The 20,735-nt window shown below is 38.1% G+C and overlaps 1 protein-coding gene across 1 annotated transcript in view; it reads left to right on the top strand.

The window, feature by feature from the left end:
* Window positions 1-17,917, top strand: part of TRABD2B (TraB domain containing 2B) — a 393,013-nt gene extending 375,096 nt beyond the window's left edge. Inside the window, exons 6-7 of the mRNA XM_042461497.1 lie at window positions 3,378-3,623; window positions 17,510-17,917. Of these exons, the coding sequence (XP_042317431.1) occupies window positions 3,378-3,623; window positions 17,510-17,732 (469 nt within the window). The 3' untranslated portion in view covers window positions 17,733-17,917. The remainder of the gene's footprint in view (window positions 1-3,377; window positions 3,624-17,509) is intronic.
* The last annotated feature ends 2,818 nt before the right edge of the window (window positions 17,918-20,735 follow it).

Raw genomic sequence — 20,735 nt, 5'->3', positions numbered from 1 at the left:
TCAGAGGTCTTTCTGTGGGAATTATTTACTCTCAGGATGATAGTCTGTTTAAATTAGATTTTCTTACATGATTCAGGCAGTCTTCAAGAGAGTTTATAAACCACAATGTGCTGAGAAAGTCCATTCTCTTTGTTTAAAAAAATGCACATCTTTGCATATGTTAGTATCTTTTATATGCAAGCAAGATGGTCCCCAAAGATATAATACTGATTTCTTCTTACATTGCTGGAGAGGTGGCTGTTCCAGGAGATGAGAAATACAAGCACATTAGTCTCTCAAACCCTAGCAGTTGTGGCTAAAGGAACTGAGAGGAGAAGGGGGTGAGAAATAGTTCTGCCAAACACTAGCGTATGTAACAAGCTTTTTCGTGCTCACATGAGTTGTACACAAGAAGACAGATGCCTCTATGGGCAGAAGATGAAGGATGTGTGCAAAGTGTAGAATTCTTGAACTGACAAATATTCCCACTGTGGATTTTAGGAGAATCCGTACAGCATGATTAGCTCATGGTTGGCATTGCTTCTGATACTGTAGAAAAATGATGGCCTGGGGCCTAAAGTTGCCATATCAGATATTCTTCACTTTTACCAAAAGTCTACATTAATGAGGCAAAAATACTCTTCTTTAAAAAGCATTCTTGATGTGCTCACAGAATTTGGAAGGATCCAGAGGGCTCATTGAATCTAGCTGCCTTCTCCCAAATACAGACCTGAGGTATCCTTAGAGTGCTTACACAAATTTGGGTTTTACTGACCTGCAAAGGACCTTCCTAGGCAGTTCATTCCTTGTTGAACTGCAGTTAACAGAAGCAGGATTTCTTTTATTAAACTTCTTTGGTAGACTCTCAGTTAAAATTTCTCAGAACAAGCTTGTGTCACCAGTACAGGAGAAAAAGAGATGGAACTACAACTCCTGTGGCTTTTGAGATTCAGTCCCTTCCTTGAATGATGCTATATAGGACTTCAGCCATGCTAAAAATGGGGCTCAACAGACGGGCAGCTCCGTGCCACCCCTTTTAGCCCAAATGGTGCAGCAATGATGCGCTCTCTCCCAGGAGCAAAAAGAAGCTGCCTAAAACAGCTTCCTGGAAGGGGCATGATTGGTGCATGCTCACACTCCAATCATATCACTTCCTGCCAGTGCCATTTGGGCAATGCGCTATGCTCACGCCATCATGGTGCCACCCATGTGGAGGGCGGCAAGCCATGATGGCGGTGTCCTCAAGGACTAGGGCTGCTGGGCATCTAAATGCCCAGCCTCATGTAGCCCTAGTTCATGATGAGGACGCTGCAAATTGTCTGTCTGTACCATGTCAATCTTGCATATAAAAGTGCATATTGTCTACTGTACTGCCTGGAAGAGTCAATATTACAATATTCCAATTTTTTAGCATGGTCATTCATATCCTATCCTTGTTGACTGACTTTAGAAAAGCTGATTTCAATAAACTCGGAAATACTGGGGGTAATTCTATGGCCAGGAATAGTAAAAGAGAAGGGAATTTAGGATAGATGGGAGTTTCTCAAAAGTGAGATACTGAAGGCACAATTTAAAACAGTTACAATGAAGAGGAAAAATGGGAGGTGACTCAAGAAACAGGATGTATGACTAAGGAACTTTCAACTGAGCAAAATTTTACAGTAAATGGGACATGTATAAGAAATGGGAAAAGGGGGAAATCACCTAGGAAAAATTCAAACAAATAGTTAGCACATGGGGTAAAGTCAGAAAAGCAAAAGCACAGAATGAGCTCAGGCTTGCTAGAGAGGTTAAGAACAACAAAAAGGGCTTTTTGGATATGTCAGTAGCAAAAGGAAGAAGGAGGAAATGGTAGGGCCACTGCATGGAGAAAATGGTGAAATGCTAACAGGGGACAGAGAAAAGGCAGAATTACTCAACACCTTATTTGCCTCAGTGTTCTCAGAAAAGGAAAAGTGTGCTCAATCTGAGGAAAATGGATCAGAGGACACAATAGGAGAAATGCAGCACATAATAAGTACAGGAAAATGCAGGGATGCCTGGTTAATTTAAATTAATTTAAGTTTCCAGGACTACATCCAAGGGTATTAAAAGACCTGCAAAGGTAATGTCAGAACCATTGGCAATTTTTGAGAACTCCTGGAGAACAGGAGTAGTCCCAGCAGACTGGAGGTGGGCAAACATTGTCACCATCTTCAAAAAGGGGGGAAAGAGGATCCTAACAATTATAGTTCAGTAAGTCTGACATCAATACTGGAAAAAATTCTAGAGCAGATCATTAAACAGAGAGTCTATAATCACAAAAAGTCAGCATGGGTTTCTGAGAAACAAGTCAACATGGGTTTTTTAGAAACAGTGCTGCAGATATTTCAGTTAGGCCTTTGACAAGGTATCCCATGATAGTCTTGCAAACAAGCTAGTAAAATGTGGGCTAGACAATACAACTGTTAAATGGATCTGTAATTGGTTGACCGGCCGAACCCAAAGGGTGCTCACCAATGGCTCCTCTTTGTCCTGGAGAGAAGTGACCTGTGGGGTGCCATAGGGCTCTGTCCTGGGCCCAGTGATATTCAACATCTTTATCAATGACTTGGATGAAGGAACAGAGGCATGCTTATCAAATTTGCGGACCTTCATAGATTAGAAAGCTGGGCCAAAAGTAACAAAATGAACTTCAACGGGGATAATGTAAGATACTGCACTGAGATACAAAAAAATGAAATGCATAGATATAGGATTGGGGACACCTGGCGTAAGGAGACTATGTGTGAAAGGGATCTAGCAGTCCTAGTAGACCACAAGTTGAACAGGAATCAACAGTGTGATGCAGCAGCTTAAAAGGCCAATGCTATTTTAGGCTGCATCCATGGAAGATTGGTGTCTAGATCAAGGGAAGTAATAGTGCCACTCTAATCTGCTTTGGAATAATGTGTCCAGTTCTGGGCACCACAAATCAGAAAAGATGCTGTGTCCAAAGGAGGGCCACCAAAATGGAGGAAAAACTTAGGGAGTTGGGTATGTTTAGCCTGGAGACGAGATGGTTAAGAGGTGATATGATATCTCTGTTTAAGTATTTGAAAGTGTGTAACATTGAGGATGGAGCAAGCTTGTTTTTTTGCTGCTCCGGAGACTAAAAGATGGAACAATGGATGCAAGCTACAGGAAAAGAGATTCCATCTTAACATTAGAAGAAACTTCCTGGCAGTAAAAACTCTTTGACAGTGGAACACACTTCCTCGGAGTGTGGTGGAGTCTCCTTCTTTGGAGGTCTTTAAGCAGAGGCTGGATGGGATGCTTTGATTGTGAGTTCCTGCATGGCAGGGCTTTTTACTGGATGGCCCTTGTGGTCTCTTCCAACTCTATGACCCTATGATTTTATGACTTGTTTTGTACTTCAGGACAAATATCAATCCTGCCTCTGCAACAGCTGCACCTACTATACAGTTTTTTGAATATGCACAACCACCTTCATCTTCCATGCTTCCTGCTTCCAGTGAAGAAGACAGCCTTTCTCCACACCTTCTTCTTCCAGATAGTATCAGTCAGCTGGAGGAGTTTGGACGGCAGAAGAAGTGGCACAAGAAGCAGTACAAAAACAACCGCCAAAGACAATTCAATGACCTATGGGTCCGAATAGAAGATGGGTGAGTTGAAATCACAGAGTATTATGTGGCAGTGTCTAGCTTCTATTACCTTGTCTCTATGATACTTCCTATTACCTGGGAACATTGCTGAAATTGTTAATTTATAAGCAAAATAAATGGTTGAGTGCTGTAATGCATCACTATTATGAAATTAAAAAAAAATCCACAAATCCAAAACACTTCTTGTCCCACACATTTCAGATATGGGAGACTCAACCTGTAGTGACATAAGAACTCTTATGATCATATTGCTTTGCAGAGTAACTTGGATTTTGTAGTGAAGCAGCACCTTAAGCAGATTATTTTGACCTCCCGTCCCAATTTTAGTGCAGTTTTGGTATCCATGTTTTCTACATTCAAGGGAAGAATTCTTCCCTTGCCTTTACATAGTATGTGCAAAAGGCAAGCCACCTGTAGGGTATGTCTGAGGTACACTGGCAAAGGCTACTCAAACATTAGCAACTACCAGTGTTCTTTAGATATGACAGCTTTTCAGTCTAAGTATTAAGTATTAAGGTGATGAAGGCAGACAAGTACAATAAACTGCACTGATTATAGCTAGAAATAGCAGCCCTTATCAGTTGTTCTGGAATTTCAGACAGCCAGTTGCCTGTTCTTGAAGACAGTGCAGTGATACAAAACAGAATATTGTAAGTCACAACAAACTTTTTGTTTATTTTAACAAGTTCTGAAAGGTACATTTCACTTAAATGAACTCAAATTGGACTTTAGACATCCAACAGCTTGGAAATGTTATTTATTTGGAGTGTTACGTCTCAGAATTCTCCAGCCAGTTTGGCCAGTGCTCATATAGTGTGGGGCATTCTGAAACTTGTGCTTAGTTGAGTAACTTCTCCACATTCTGGGACATATAGCCTTTAACTTTAATGTGATAACCTTGCCTGATTTTAATCCAGAAAAACGTGTGTATGGCAAACACATGCAAATGTCGCATTCAGATCCTGCAAAGCCTGACTCCTCTCAATGCACCTTTGAGGGGAAGCACTAAAGAGCTGCTGCTGCCACCACCACCAGAAATTTAAAAAGGTCAGAAGCAGCACCATAGCAGAGAGAGTAAGAGGGGTTGGTGCTTCCTTTAGGTGTTCCTGGGATGGCTCTTATCTTGACCACTCTACTCAGAGGTGGTTCCTTTTTTTGATAAGAATTCTTGCATTGACCTATGAATAAGTCAACCCCATTTTTTTGGGGGGGGGTCAATTTTTTGACTGAAATTTCTACATTAATGCATGACTATGTGCAGTACTTTCATTTGTGCAAACTAAGTTCAAGATGCAAAAGTAGTTTGCACTTGATTAACTCATCAAGCATGAGAAAGGAGGGAAGAATCTTGCCCTTCCCAGCAGACTTAAGGAAAGGTAAACAATTGCAACCTCTCCTAGCTTGTGTGTTCTTCCTCACTAATAACGTTTGCCATCTTGACCATACTCTGATCTTGCTTGGCAACATGTTTCTCATTTTTCATCTATGAAATGTTGGAAGACATATCATATAGATAATGTAATGTCACCATGTAGATTAGCCTTCGCCAGCCTGGTGTCCTTCAGATGGCCTACAGTGCCCTGAAGTCACTGAAAACATAGCCAATAGTTAGGGATTGTGGTAGGTGTAATACAAATTATTCAGAAGCAATCAGGTTGGGGAAGGTCTTCATAGATCATCTGAAGTTAGGTACTATCTTCATTAGAATCAACTCAGGGGTTTTGAGCCCCTTTCCCACTTTTTTTTAAGAAAGTGGGGACAAATGAACATGGGGGTTCCACACCTGCTCAAAGAGGGAATCCAACTGAACAAGTATTTATGAGGAAGCCCACTTACGTCAGTTTGCATCCTTGTGGTTAGTTCCAGTTAGAGCAAACCCATTGAGTCAATTATTGGACAGTGAGTCAATACATTGATAAATCTAATGGATTCAATGTGTCAGAACTAAAATAGAATTTAGGGCCATTATCTGTATAGGTGGATGGGAAGAAGCCCCGATGAACATATGAAATAGAGTTCAGTTTCCAGCTTCAATACAGGAACTCTGACAAAACTAAATTTTCTGCAGAGCCTATGAAATACTGCAGGTACCTGTGGACATCTATCCTAGAAATGCATCTGATTGTTTTAAACAGACTTTTATCCACATTATTCTAATGAGGCCTTCTCTTCAGGAACGATCAAACTGGCTTGCTGCACTTTGAATAGCTTGAGATTCTTTTCTGGTCTTTTGAACCTATGGGGGCCAGTAAGTAGAACTGCACATACAGTCCTTACACATAAACAGCACAATGATATAGTGCTGGTAGCAATTTGTTGCTGTTAACTGCCATCAAGTCGACTTCAGCTTATAGCAACCCTATGAATGAGAGATCTTCAAGTTATCTTATTATCAACAGTCCTGCACAGGTTTTGCAGACTCAGGACAGTGGCTTCCTTAACTGAGTCTATCCATTTGCAATGCAGTCTTATTCTTTTCCTACTTCCCTCTACCTTACCAAACATTATTGTCTATTCTAGTGAATAATGCCTTCTCGTAATATGTTCAGAGTATTTCAGCCTCTGTTTGGCTTCTAGGCTTCTTGGCATCTGGGCTTCTGGGGAAAGTTCAGGCTTGATTTGCTCTGGGGCCCACTTATTTGTCTTTTTAGCAGTCCACAATATCTGTAGAACTGTTCTCCAGCACCACTGGAAGTTGATTTGCTGGATCAAAGAAAGCTGATTTTCTTCTTGTCAGCTTTCTTTGTTGTCCAGCTTTCACAAACATGCACAGAAACTGGAAAATTACAGCAAGAACAACTCTAACTTTAGTATTCAATTATATGTCTTTACACTTCAGAATCTTTTCTAGTTCTTAATAATATTCTGATTTGCAACAAGATATGGCCAAGCTGTCCCAAGCATCATTAATTATTTTTTGTTGTACAGTACTAACTGAAAATGGCAGGCTTTGGGATTGTATTCATTCCTATAGTAAGCATCAAGAGCCAGTGTGGTATAGTGTTTTGAGTCTTGGACTAAGGCTCAGGGGCTGCTGCCACACTGCAGAATCAATGCAGTTTGACACCACTTTAACTTTCATGGCTCCATCTAATAGATTTCTGAGATTTGCACTTAGTTGTGGCACCAGAGCATACTGAGGTAAGACTATCACACCAAAACAAATCCCAAAATTCCATAGCATTGAGTCATGACAGTTAAACTGGTGTTAATCTGCATTAATTCTGCATTGTTGATGCAGCCTGAGAGGCCATGATTCAAATCCCCACTCAGCGAAGTTACATTCTCTCAGCCTCAGAGGAAGGCAGTGGCCACTCAACTCTGAGTAAATCTTTTCAAGAAAACCTTAGGACAGGTTTGCTGTGAACTACAGTCAACTCAAAGCCACATAACATTTGCTCTTGTCAGAAGACAGTTGTAGCTATGGTGTGAATAGGATTAGGAACTTGAATTACCCAGTTCCTCTAAAGAAAGTTTGCCAGTCCCCCTCCCCCCCAAAAAAAACACTGAAACCCTAGGATAGGGTTGTCATAGGTTGTAGTCAATTTCAAGTTGTCACCATAACAACAACATAGTAAGCATAAAGATAACAATCTCCCCCAGTGTAGCCCTCCCTCTCATTTTTAATGTTTATAACTTCAGCTTGTTGAAATAATTAACAAAACATCCCTTTTTGGCAACTATTACATTTTTTAAGTCTAAATTAAATTATTTGGAATAAATAGCATACTTGGATTCTGTTTTCATAAGCATGAAAATAGTGTTTGAAAGAAATAAAAACTCAATCTCTTTATCCCTGAAAAGCAGCACAATTGCAGGAGTGAAAGGCATGTTGGGCTGAATATTCTCCAGGTAGCCAAACTGCATTATGTAATCTTGTGAATAGTCTTTAAATTACACTCACTTGTATTTGTTTGTCCTCATCTGGCAAGAAGCTCCAGACATAAATCAGCTTATAGAATAGAATCATATCCACCTCTCAGCTAGATCAGCATACCTTGCCCAAACCCATGAGGCCGCACCTGTGCAATTGGTCCAACATCTGCTCTTGGCAGTCCTAGTTTCCGATAAATATGATGAATGTAGACAAGATGTGTAAGGAAAATAATGGCACAGCATAACTTGACAGGGTCTATGAGGAAGAAGTAAATCTCCTTGCTTGTTGTCTTTGCCAACGCACTCTCCTTCCCTGGATGGCTTTTACTATAGCTTTTCAGATTAGTTGTCTGCTCAGAGTGTGGAAGATATATTAATTAAAGCCTCTGAACATGTGTTCCATGTTCATTCTCATCAACGTCTCTCTCTTTGCCATTTCTTAAAGTAGTTCATCTTATTTGGGAAACAGTGTAATAAGTAAGTTTTTTTAAAAAAACACACACCAAACTTTACAAGAGTATATAACAATAAGGGTGTGGATGTATTCAGTGGTCACCCATGATCTGAACTACCTAACCCTGCAATAAAAAGGAGAGATGCTACCATTCTGCTCAGACCACACAGGCTGTCAGTGGCTTTCTCAATACATTTTCCACCTGATTTTTACCCCAAATAAACTTTTTGATACATGTTTTCACATGTGTTCCATTTCTAGACATTTTGTTTTGCGAATTTATCGCCTCATGAAATGGGCAGTTCCTCTTGATCTTGTTTTTACTTAGGAAATCTTATAATAAGATTTCAGCTTTGGCCATATTGATCACCGCTGTGATCAAATTTGGAATTTGGAATAGCGGTATATAAATAAATTTTATTATTATTATACTAATAATAATAATAATTATTATTATTATTATTATTATTATTATTATTATTATTATTATTATTATTATTATCATCATCATCATCATCATCTTGATGTGTCATTGAACTAAGTGAGCATTATTTGGGGATTTTTTCCAAAATAAGTTTTATTAAATGTACACATATACTATATTTAAAACAGAACAAACTCTAACATAATATATCCCACACATTCTTCAATGTCCCAAAGGATGGATGTCCCAAAGGATGGTAAAGTTATGTCTGGACCTGAGCCCTCAGAATTCCCCAGCCAGCTTGTGTAGTGTTTACCAGCTATTGATGTTCTGTGGCATGCAGCTTCTGGAACATACAGTGCCAAGTGCAAACTCATCTCCATTATATTTCCATCTCCATTAACACTTAATACATCTCTGTTAACATCAGGGCATTTTTCTTCTTTTTAAGTTCTGTTCACAATATTTTTTTAATCAATCATCAATCAGTTTCACCTCTCTGTTATTGAGGTTTTATTGCTGATCTTGAACTCACCAAAATATAGTACAGAAATAAGGAAGAACCCTTCTATCAGCCTACATTAGCATTTGTTTTACATAAAATTGATCTTAATATGGCCCATTATCACAGGAAAAGGAGAAGTGTGCAAATATTTGCATGGGGAAGGGGATGATAATCAAAATAGAACAAAACAAAATGTGCCGAAGCAATTATATTCATATTCAAACATGTGCACGTTTTATTATTGTATGCAAAGGCACAATTCAGGCAATCTTAAGCATCTAGAAAAAAATCAACCCTACCTTTCAATTGTTAAAAGCAAATTTCTAGCTCTTCTGGTGATGAGGATAGATTTGTAATATTTGTTGAAATTTTACTAGGGTCAATTGGACTTCCAATTATCAATGAATGGGATTACAGGACCAGGCATGTCTCCAAACCCTCCAATATCTGTCTGACTCTTTATTTAATTATTTCTAATAGAAGAGAAAATGACTATCTTGAAAATTATAGCCTGTGATCTTTTAAGTCATAGTGACCATCAGTTTGCTCATACTGCACAGACAGAATGCTGGACTAAATGGGCCTTTGGTGAGGGTTGTTATGCTGTGACAAAGATAACTTAAATACATGAAAGATGTCATGTTATGTGAGAGTCAATATGGTTTGAATCTCCTTGGGTCACCTTGGGAAAGATGTACTCTCTCAGCCTAAGAGGAAGGCAGTGGAAAATCACCTCTGAAGAAACATCTGAATAAATCTTGCCAAGAAAACTCTAGGAGAGGATTGATGTAAATCAAAGTTTACTTGAAGGCACAGCACAACACTAAATCTTGTTATATGCCTCAATAAAACCGAGACTGGACAATAAATGCTATTTGAGTCTGCTTTTGAAGACTTTTCTTACATTTCACATGTCTGTCTCCCCACAGCTGCATCTGCACTGCAGAAACAATCTGGTTTGACACCACTTTGTGGCACAAGAGCTCTCTCACAAAGAAGGTTAAATGTTTCACAAAACTACAGTTCCCAAAATTCCATAGCCTTGAGTCATGACAGTTAAAGTGGTATCAAACTGGATTATTTCTGCAGTATAAATACTTTTTGCGAATATGTGTTATGCTGCACCCATTGTCTGTGATTCATCAAGTAATGGTTCTGGGGGCTCTTTCAAATAGTGTCCTGTTCAGTAAAGTTATTTGCCCAGTGAAGATCACCTGACTGGTTCATTTTTGAATTTATAGCAGTGATTGTGATATTTCTAGTTGGGAGGATGTTTCCTGGGCTGACAGACTGCTGGGCTGTGCACTGATTCATTCTTCAGTATATTTATACACCAGGGGCAGGCAACTGTCAGGGTTTGGGGGAACTACATAGACCAATACTGACCATTTTATTAGTGATATTGCTTTTAAATGTGTATTTTATATAAGTGATTTATTGCATGGGCCCATATTCTAATTAGCTGTAAGCCACTCTAAGAAGCCTCTGGGGCTTAGAATGTCAAGTGCAGGATATGAAGATGGATGGATACGTAGAAGCTGTTAAATCTCTTTGTAAAATGCTTTGTGCACCCTACTAGACTCATAGAGCTTATGTGCAAATTATTTCAAATGGAGATGACTCTGCTTCTGGTAGTTAATGTTCACATGAAGAAAGTAATAGCACCCCCACTGGTAACCATCCATCCTTGCCAGTGCTTTGCATCAATGGGTCATATTTAGTGCAGTCAGCAAATTCTTCTCCGTCTCTAGTGCTTTGGATGAACTCTATTCATAGTTTTCTTCCATTTATGAACATCATCTACCAAGATTAGTAAAAGAAGGCCAGCCATTTTATATAGGCTGAGTTCTGATGTGCTTTAAAAACTTATCATTTGTATCGTGTCCATTTCCTGTGTATATTACATGGATTTTCAGACCATTCTCTTTAATTTGATTTTAAAAAAAGACTTGTGTATGTTGTCTTGGGATAGAGAGATAATTCAGAAATATTTGAATAAATAAACAAATGAATGGATAAGGTAGGTTATGGAGTTCCTCTGCAGTGAGCCAGCTTAAACTGATTTGAGAGGGTGGCTAAAAATGAGAAAATCATTTCACCTCAGGAAGCTCACCTCATACTCTTGTCATTCTTTCTATTAATCCTTTTATTTTCCCAAGCCTTGTAAGAGCTTGTTCTTTTAGTTTCTTTGACAGTAACAGCAGTCTTAGCTTCTTTATTTGCAGCTGTGTATTTTTAAATCTCTGGTCTATTATATTCTAATCATTTTTGGTATTATATTTGCATTATAGTTCTTTGTACATTGAGGGTTTTATACTGGCTTAGATTGTGTCCCAAAAGTAAAAAGGTGTCATTTTTGTCCACTTTCCATTCACTTTATTTTCGCGTTATTGCTGTTTGTACAAACATGTCTGAAAAATCTCCTGCATTTGTAGGGTTTTTTTCTACTTTTAAATCCTGTTTCTGAGCAGGATTCATCTAGTGAAATAAAGCTCTAAGAGGATGTGACTTGCCCATGATCACCCAGTCTGTCTCCATGTCTTCAAACCCATGACAAAGGCTCTGTCCTAGGCAATCCAGAGGAACTCTTTTCTGAGCTTTGTAGGTGATGGAAGGATCATTATTTAGCTTGAGTAATCAAGTGATCATTTTAGCCTTCATATGTATTTATTAGATTTGAAAAAATCTATAGTGTCATTATATTCCAAAAGTAATGTAGCTTTTTGCATATTTAAAAGATTCCAGAATGTCACCTCCTGGCATGAGCATGTAGACATTTATGAGACAACATTACCACCCAAGGTTTTTGTCTGTTATGGAATTCATTCTTCCTTTGGTGTCTGTGAAGGGCTGGCAAAATAAACGACACACAGAGAAGGTCTTGTCTCTGCACAGGGATGAAGATGAGAAAGGGGATGGATTCTTAAGGGGAGGCTGTGTCAACTGTGGTGGTAAGTCATGGTACAAAATTATGAAGGGACATTCCCAAAATATTACAAAAGCATCAAAGCATTTCTGAGGTAGTCGGGAGAAGGGCAAAAGGAAGCGTTAAATGCTGTCATCTCCTGCCTGAGGACCACACAGGCACTTCATGAGAATTCATGCCATTTTCAGTTATAGTAAATTTAAAGATTTTTTTTTAAGCAATGATATATTGTTTCCTGACAGACTGGTTTTAATAAGGATGAAATTCTTGTTCTCAAATCAGAAAGGACCCCCACATCTTTAAATCATTAGACTAGGGATGGGATAATCACTTTGAGGCCGTGCTTCAAAGGTTATTGGATTTTATAAGGCTTTCACCCCTCTGCAGTTGTCTGAGAATTAACCTAATTATTCTTCTTAATCTCAGTGGACCCCATATTTCAAATATGTGGCATATTCCAGAGATATTTCTGCAACTTCACAATGTAACTGGGAGAGGGGAAGAACTTTGTTTAAAAAAATGATTGTTTTGATGATAAAAGCAAATGTCAAAGTCTTCAGCAATAGATGAAGACAAGCCTGGTCATTGTCCAGGTTAAGATTGTTGATATGATGGCAAAAACATATATGTTAGTGAGGTCTTGTGATCATTTAAGACAAGGTTGGAAAAGTTGGGGACTGGGCAAAGAGAAAATTATATTGTCTGTTGTCTTACTCACTCTGAGTCTAGAGTGATTAAGACCAAAAGAGAAATTTGGGTGCACAACTAAATGAACTAGACATTTGCAGAGCCATTAACTAAACTCAACAGAAAAGGGAGAAACACTTTCTGGGGGGGTGGGGGTGAATCTTGTTCAAAGTGCTGAAAACTGGAATTTTCACTTCTTGAAAAATGTGTTGTAGCCTGCGTATAATTATGGTGGAACATCAGATGAGGCGTGCTCTATGCTTCACTTAACTTCTGATTTTTTCCCCTATGCTCTTCAGTTTCTCAATTTGTCATTTGCACTGTCATACCCCAAACCTCAAACACATCATCAAAATCCTCCCTATTGCCATTTTACATCTAACTCATTGGTTTTAAAATGCTGGGCACAAAATATTTATACTAATACAGTAATTATTTTAACACTAAAATTAAAAGTATAATCTGAGACTAGCATGCCTAATTCAGTATTATTACAGAACTAAGAATTATAATACCCCATTTAGATAATATTATTACTATGAATGAGATATTTCAGTTGACACTGTCACAGAAACAAATGAAGGAAGGATTTTTATGTGCTATTATTTCCCATGTTACTACAGAATTAAACAGAAATCCACCTATCTTTCATATCTGCCCTACTGGATTGGGGATAGAAACATCAGACCAGGGGTAGGCAACCTGCGGCCCGTGGGCCGGATGCGGCCCGGCAAGGCCTTGGGACCGGCCCCAGCCCGGTCCTGCCGCCGATTGCCGCCGGGGCCTTTGGGGGGCAATTGTCTATAGAGGCCTCAGAAACATGCATTTATATTAACATTTTTAAAAAATCAGCAAATTTTTTCGTGTGTCCTCCATTTTTTTTTAAAAAAGTGTCTTCCATTTGAAAATGTTGTCCTACATTTGTCCTGGTTTATTTATATATTTATTTTTTGGCTTTGGCCCCCCAGTTGTCTGAGGGACAGCAACCCGGCCCCTGGCTCAAAAAGGTTGCCTACCCCTGCATCAGACAGTTAAGGACTCTTTGACCTTAAAGCATAGAATCTTATGAAAGGAAACCTGCTGTTCTTTTCATGGCTATTTGTAAGCCAGTTACTGAAGCAGAAATTAACAATTATGCTGAAATCAATAACATTGTCAATTATTGTTTAAGAAGCATTGAACAACAAAACCTGTAAGGAGGAGTTATACATACAGGCTTTAAGTATAAAAACCATTTGTGGTGACAAGGGAACTGACTGGAATGGAGAAACTGATATATGAATGAGTAACATAAATAATACTACCATTTTAGGTGCTCCCTCCCCCCTCTTTTTCTCTCCTTTCTTTCCCTCCCTCCTTCCTGTCTCCCCCTACCTCTTCCTCCTTCCTTCCTTCCTTCCTTCCTTCCTTCCTTCCTTCCTTTCCTTCCTTCTGTCTTTTCTTCCCCTCTCCCCCCTCCCCGCAAGGCTTCTGCCCCAGCTTGGCTCCAGAGGCGGAGGCTGGAGCCCCCGTCAACCAGAGGGAGCTGGAGCCAAGGCTTGAGTCATCCTATCATAGAATTGGAAGAGACCACAAAGGCCATCCGGTCCAACCCCCTGCCATGCAGGAACTCACAATCAAAGCATCCCCTACAGATGGCCATCCAGCCTCTGTTTAAAGACCTCCAAGGAAGGAGGATCCACCACCTCCTAATTTGGTGTCATCCACAAATTTGATAAGCATGCATTCTATTCCTTCATCCAAGTCATTGATAAAGATGTTGAATAGCACCCTGTGACACCCCATCTAGTCACTTCTCCCCAGGAGGAAGAAGAAACATTATTGAGCACCCTTTAGGTTCGGCCAGTCAACCAATTACAAATCCACCTAACAGTCACATTGTCTAGCCCACATTTTACCAGCTTGTCTGCAAGAATATCATGGGGGACCTTGTCAAAGGCCTTGCTGAAATCAAGATATGCTATATCTGCAGCATTCCCTTTGTCTACCAAGCTGGTAAATTTTTTTATTATTATTCTTAAAAACAAACATCAAGTTAAAATATATTTTACATAACATTTAACTGACAGGACAAAGCAAAAAGAATATTACAAAAATACACAAAACAAAGTCAAAAATTTACTACCGTTCGAATGTAGATTATGTGGAAGAATATTAACTTACTTATATTTAAACATTTAAATAAAAATACTTCCCTTCCTTTACTGTGAATATTATTTGTTAATATTTTCCACATTTGACTTTCCGATTTCCCCTTTGTACATGTTACTGTTCTTTTCCTTGTTTATATTAATTACTCCCCCTTGTTTCATTAAGTGTTTTGCGAGCCCCTATTCTTAAAATTTTTAGTATAGAACATTCTCTTAATTGCCCAAATATTTAATTATATATAAGATATTTACAGAAGATTTTAATTACATTTCTATTCTTTGAATGCAAATATACTTTTCTCACCTTTTTATCTTAAAAGATAGTTTAGTACCGGTAACCAGCCATTGTTAAATTGGCTAACATTTCCTTCTCTCAACAGTATTGTCAATTTATCCATCTCCAGTATCTCATAAAATTTTTAAATCCATTCTTCTTTTGTGGGCTCCTCCTTGTTTTTCCATTTTTTCGCCAATATCATCCGTGCAGCTGAGGTCAAGTAAAATATAATTTTTCCTACTTTAGATTCTTGTTCTTTGTTGGTCATCCTCAATATAAATAGTGAAGGTTCAAAGTCTATCTTGATATTTATCATCTTTTGCATTTCTTTATGAATTATGGACCAGAACTTTTTTGCACATTGGCATTCCCACCACATATGAATAAGAGTACCTTCTTTTTTTTTGACAATTCCAGCATGTACCTTTTGTGTTTTTGTAGATTTTTGCTAATTTTTCAGGTGTGAGGTACCATCTGTATTGGATTTTATAGTATGAATCTTGTATACCATAGCTTAGTGTGTGTTTTATTCTTTCATTCCAGTTTTTCTCCCAGTCTTCAAGTAGAATTGGTTTTCTGATATCCTGTGCCCATCTGATCATGTATTGTTTGATCGATTCCCCTTCCATCTCATAGTTTATTAATAATTTGTATAATTTTGATATTCGATGTTGTGTTCTGTGTTGCATCAGATATTTGTCTGTATAAGAACAAGTTGTAATTGAAGCCTTCTTGTTTTATTTCCTCTGGTGATTTTAATCTACATCTCCCTTCTTCTTTGATTATAAGATCTTTATACATTATTCATTTGTTTTTTATGATACGTTCTCTTCTATAAAATGCTTCATTCACTGAAGTCCATCTTAGTATTTTTGGAATGAGTCTTGCTTTATATTTAAATCAAATTCGAATTAGAGATTTTCTGATATAATGATTTTTGAATTCTTTGTTGACTTTTCATTTATCGTAGATTAGGTATGCATGCCAACCATATGACAACCCATGAGCTTCCAATTGTAGTAATTTTTCTTCTTTTAAATTAATCCAATCACTGATCCAGTCTAAACAGCATGCATAACAGTAAATTTTGAAATTTGGTAAATTTAGTCCTCCTTTTCCTTTTGTATCTTGCAAAATTTTTAGTCTAATTCGTGTTTTTTTTCCTTATTCCATATAAAAGCCGAGAGATCTCTTTCCCATGCTTTAAAGGGGATATCGTTTGTAATTATTGGGAGAGTTTGGAATAAGAATAACATTTTAGGCGTGACGTTCATTTTTATTGTTGAGATTCTTCCAATCCATGTTAGTTTTAGTTTTGTCCATCTTTGTAGATCTTGCTTTATTTCCTTCCATGTTAATTCATAATTGTTTTTGTATAACTCTGAATTTTTTGTAGATATGTTAATTCCAAGATATTTTACTTTTTTCTTGATTTCAAAATTTGATATCTGTGTCAATTTTTGTTTTTCGGCCTTTGACATGTTCATAGTGAGCATTTTGGTCTTTTTCTCATTGATTTTTAAGCCTGCTAGCCTTCCATATTCTTTTATTGTAGTTGTTAAATAGTTGATGCTCTCTGTTGGTAATTTTATCAAAAAAGAGATCTGGCATGACTGGTTTCTCAGAAAGTTTTTGTGCTTTCTAAATGTTCACAGAGTCTCTGTTTAATTATCTGCTCTAGAATCTTTCCTGGTATTGATGTCAGACTAACTGTATGATAATTACTGGGATCCTCTTTTTTCCCTTTTTGAAGATGGGGACAATGTTTGCCCTCCTCCAGTCTGCTGGGACTACTCCTGTTCTCCAGCAGTTCTCAAAAAGTATTGCCAATGGCTCTAAGATTACATTTGCCAATTCTTTTAATACCCTTGATGTAGTTTGTCTGGTCCTGGAGACTTAGGAGCTTATCACTCAGCCTAAATAACTTGTCTTACTTCATTTGAATTGAAGCCTAAATTGGGAGGCAGCTGGATCCTACTGCAAGGATTTTGCTGCCGAAGCCATCAGGTGAGTACAGCCCAGCTGCATCCCAGCTCCCTGGCGAGCTCCAGTAGCCATTTTTCTGAGTCAGAAAGGTCCCAGCTTTGAAATAATGCCGCTGGAGCTTGCCTTGTATCCGGGATGCAGCTGGTGGCTTCGGCAGCAAAATCCTTATATTAGGACCTGGCTGTCTCCCAGTTTAGGCTTCCATTCAGATGAGGTAAGTCAGGTTATTTAGGCTGAGTGATAAACTCCTTAAATCCTATTGTTTGCCCCTATGGAATTTGCCTATTTATTGATTGACCATTCAAAATGTTATTCAGTGTGTTTGGACTAACTGATTGGATTTAAGCCACTGACTATAAAATTGCATGTAAGTCACCATTTTAGTGTATGTGTTAAGTTGTTTCACTATTACTGTATAATGTTCCTTTCATTAGACCATTTTATTCCATAACTATTGTGATGAAAGGCTGATCTCTGATGACTTCCACTAATATTTGTGGTGAAAGTCTACTTTGTGGGCTCCAGTCTGCCAACAAGGGCAAGCAATGGGAGTATGACAGTCTGAAAACATTTAGTAATTGTGCTCTTTGTTTTTTTCTAGGACAACAAGCATGCCCTCTCACATCAGGATAACAAGTAGTTATATACCTGTTAACCCATCCATTTGGTTTTCAAGCCAGCCAGACCAACAGCCTCATCCAGATCTTGCATTTCACCATCAACTCAAAAGCTCAGCTACTGGCAGCATCATAGCATCACCCTTAACTATTTCTGTCTATGTGACAATGGCTTCTTTTCTGTTGGATCTACTGAATCCCTCTTGACAAAACAAGAATTGTTAAGTGCAATATCCGGAAAAGAGAAGAAAGATAATCTTCCATCTGATAGTTTTTGTTTCCAACGAATAGTTTACCTGAGTCTTCCAAGTCAAGGAACAATAAGCATTTCAAACTGGTATACATCTCTCTCTTGCCCAGATATTTTTTTAAACTCTAAAGCTTTATTTTGTACACTAACTTAACATCTTCTTTTTGTAGAAGGATCTTTATTTCCCATACTGCTATGGGGTTTTGTAATATATATATATATATAATATATATATATATATCTAAAAGAAAAGAAAATAGTGTATTTATTCAATTGATAAACTTATTTTTATTGTTGCAGAATGTTATCCTTGTTCAAAAGTAGTGGCAAAGTTGCAAATCAAATTTTCAACAATAGATTTTCAATGTGAAGTCAAAGGCTTTCATGGCTGGAATCCATGGTTTTTGTGAGGTTTGGGGCTATGTGGCCATGTTCTGGAAGAGTTTATTCCTGATGTTTCACCAGTGATTTACTGGCATTCTCTGAAGATGCCAGCCACAGATGCTGGCAAAACATCAGGAATAAACTCTTCTAGAATATGGCCACATATCCTGAAAACCCCACAAAAACAATAGATTTTCAATCAACTCTTATAATAGTTGGATTATTATTAAGATGACATTATATTGCAAATCTTTCAAACTTGGAGCTTTGTCCTGGGTCATATTTTCAAGTGCTTCTTAAATCAGCTAATGTAGCATGAAGAGAATTTCAGCTTTACATTCACATTTCTAATTCCCATGGTGGCAGGAAAAGAGTCAGAGGACTGTAGTTAATTTGTCAAGACATGCTGGTATTCAGATACATCACTGCTGAACATATTGTCCTTCCAGTATAAATCTAAAATGTCTCCAAATGTGAAAATCTTTTACCTGACTTGTAATGAGAAATAATTATATTGCATTGCATTATCAACAACATATTGCTTTGTTGTTTAAAACTTCTCTCTGCAACCATAAGAACCAGAAACCTATTTCCTTAAAAGTTAATATTAATTAATCGATTCCAAATAAAGCACAGTATAGGCCAACTCTAAAGCATGATTTATCGCTGCCAAAATGAGCCTGGGGCTCATGAGTTTTCCTCTTACCCCATTTCTCTTTACACATGACAGTTCAAGGAGTTATTTTTTTCTGTAGTGCAAATGACATTTTTCTCCTGCATCTAACCAATAAACTACGGTTTACTCTTGCCATCTAGTTCAAGACTTCAAACCAGCTAAGCATTCCTCTAGGCAATCCAGATTTGGAGGGCAAGCATAAACCAGAAAGTGTATGAGAATAAGCCATATTCTCATAGCAAGGTTTAGTGTTACAACTGAACTCAGACTATATAAAAGTGTGAAATGTACGGTTCCTACTTTTTCCCTATAAAATCAGTAAAAATATTTATCATATAATTCCCCCTACCCAAGTTTATTTACTGTAATACAGCCAGGGCATTTCAGTAGTGACATCAACAATTTATCTGTATGCCAGATTTTTATATAAACCATGCTCTAAGCAGCTCACAATAGCAGAAACTGTTCCATAATTAAATATTGCACCATTTCAAGACCATTTGCTAACTATCAACATGAACTATCCCCTGCCTTTAAATAAGCAGCCATACAAATATCATTAGGGCAATCAAAACATTGTGTAAGAATCATCACATGCAAATGTTACAGGAAGACCCTCAACCTTGTTCCAATTTACCAAGATGCACCTGACACCTTTTCCCTTACTTCTACCTTGAGCTGTGGTCTGGGGTGTATTTGGTTCTGTTAACCATTCTCCAGTATACTGATAATTTCCTAATAGCAACAGAGACTTCACTATTGGACTGTTTAAGCATTAGGGCCAGAGTGAATACTGAGTGTCAGAGGAAAAACCCAGAGAGATTAGGAGAAGATGGAGGTTAAAATTTCTTGACTCAAGGTAACACTGACATTAACCATTAATATTAAGGCTTAAAAAGAGATATAGAAAACAGTGTCCAGTTAGAGTCAGACAGGCGCACCCAGGCAGTATTACATCTAATCTAAAACAGAAAGTAACCCTAAAAACAATCCCTAAATGAGACCACCATTTTCCCAATCCAAATAAAATGAGCCTGGGAGAGAAGCAAGGAAACAGAGCTCTGTAGGTTCCAAGCCTCTTCATGCATGGAAGCACAATCTGTGCTTTTTAGCACAGATTGCCTCACTGGAATGCTTTCACATCTGTACAAATCCCTCAGGTTTTTTTATTGCCTTTTGGCATACACTTCCTCCAATATGTGGCTGACATCATTCTGACCAGTTGTTACTGGAGGCTTCCACATTAATGGAGCAATAAATCCACTCCAGGTTTTAAACTTTACTTGAAAGGGGCCATCCAAGGCACTGAACTCTAGTCTGGGGATAGGGTTCAGCATCTCAAATAATTTTTTTAAAAAAAGTTCAGGCTCAAAATACCAAGCAGATTCAACATGCCACTGAAATGGCAACCACCAGCCAGAAAGTGGTTCAGACAGCATGGATAGCCTGTTGGAGGAGTCAAGTGGAGACTGAATGTAGTTTCCTTGAATCCTTCACCTTGCTTGCAAGGGCAACATCACTGCCAGATGATATTGATGCTAATCATGAGATTGTGAAAATATTACTTTTCAAAAGAAATGAGTTATGTTGCACATTGCACTGATCACTCAACAGCTCATTACTTGTAACTGTTACTGCAGTCCATAAATAAGTTGCTGGATTACTTATTACTAACATGTTACCATTTCTTTTACTATTGTGCTACACAGGAATAAAAACAGGAAAACAGTCTCTCCACCCACCGCTCATTTCTGATAATCATAATTCTGAGTAGACTACCCTGCCTGGATTCTCCCACTCTGTACTCTCGTATGGCACAACAGACCATTTGGCTACCATGTGCATTGCACACAGCTACTTTGGGCAAGGACTTAGAAGGATTCACTCATTAACTCTTCCC

The sequence above is a fragment of the Sceloporus undulatus genome, chromosome 4 (assembly GCF_019175285.1).
Source record: "Sceloporus undulatus isolate JIND9_A2432 ecotype Alabama chromosome 4, SceUnd_v1.1, whole genome shotgun sequence".
Taxonomy (NCBI): Eukaryota; Metazoa; Chordata; class Lepidosauria; order Squamata; family Phrynosomatidae; genus Sceloporus; species Sceloporus undulatus.
Note: the sequence above shows the minus strand (reverse complement) of the source record. Positions and strands in the feature narration are given on the sequence as shown.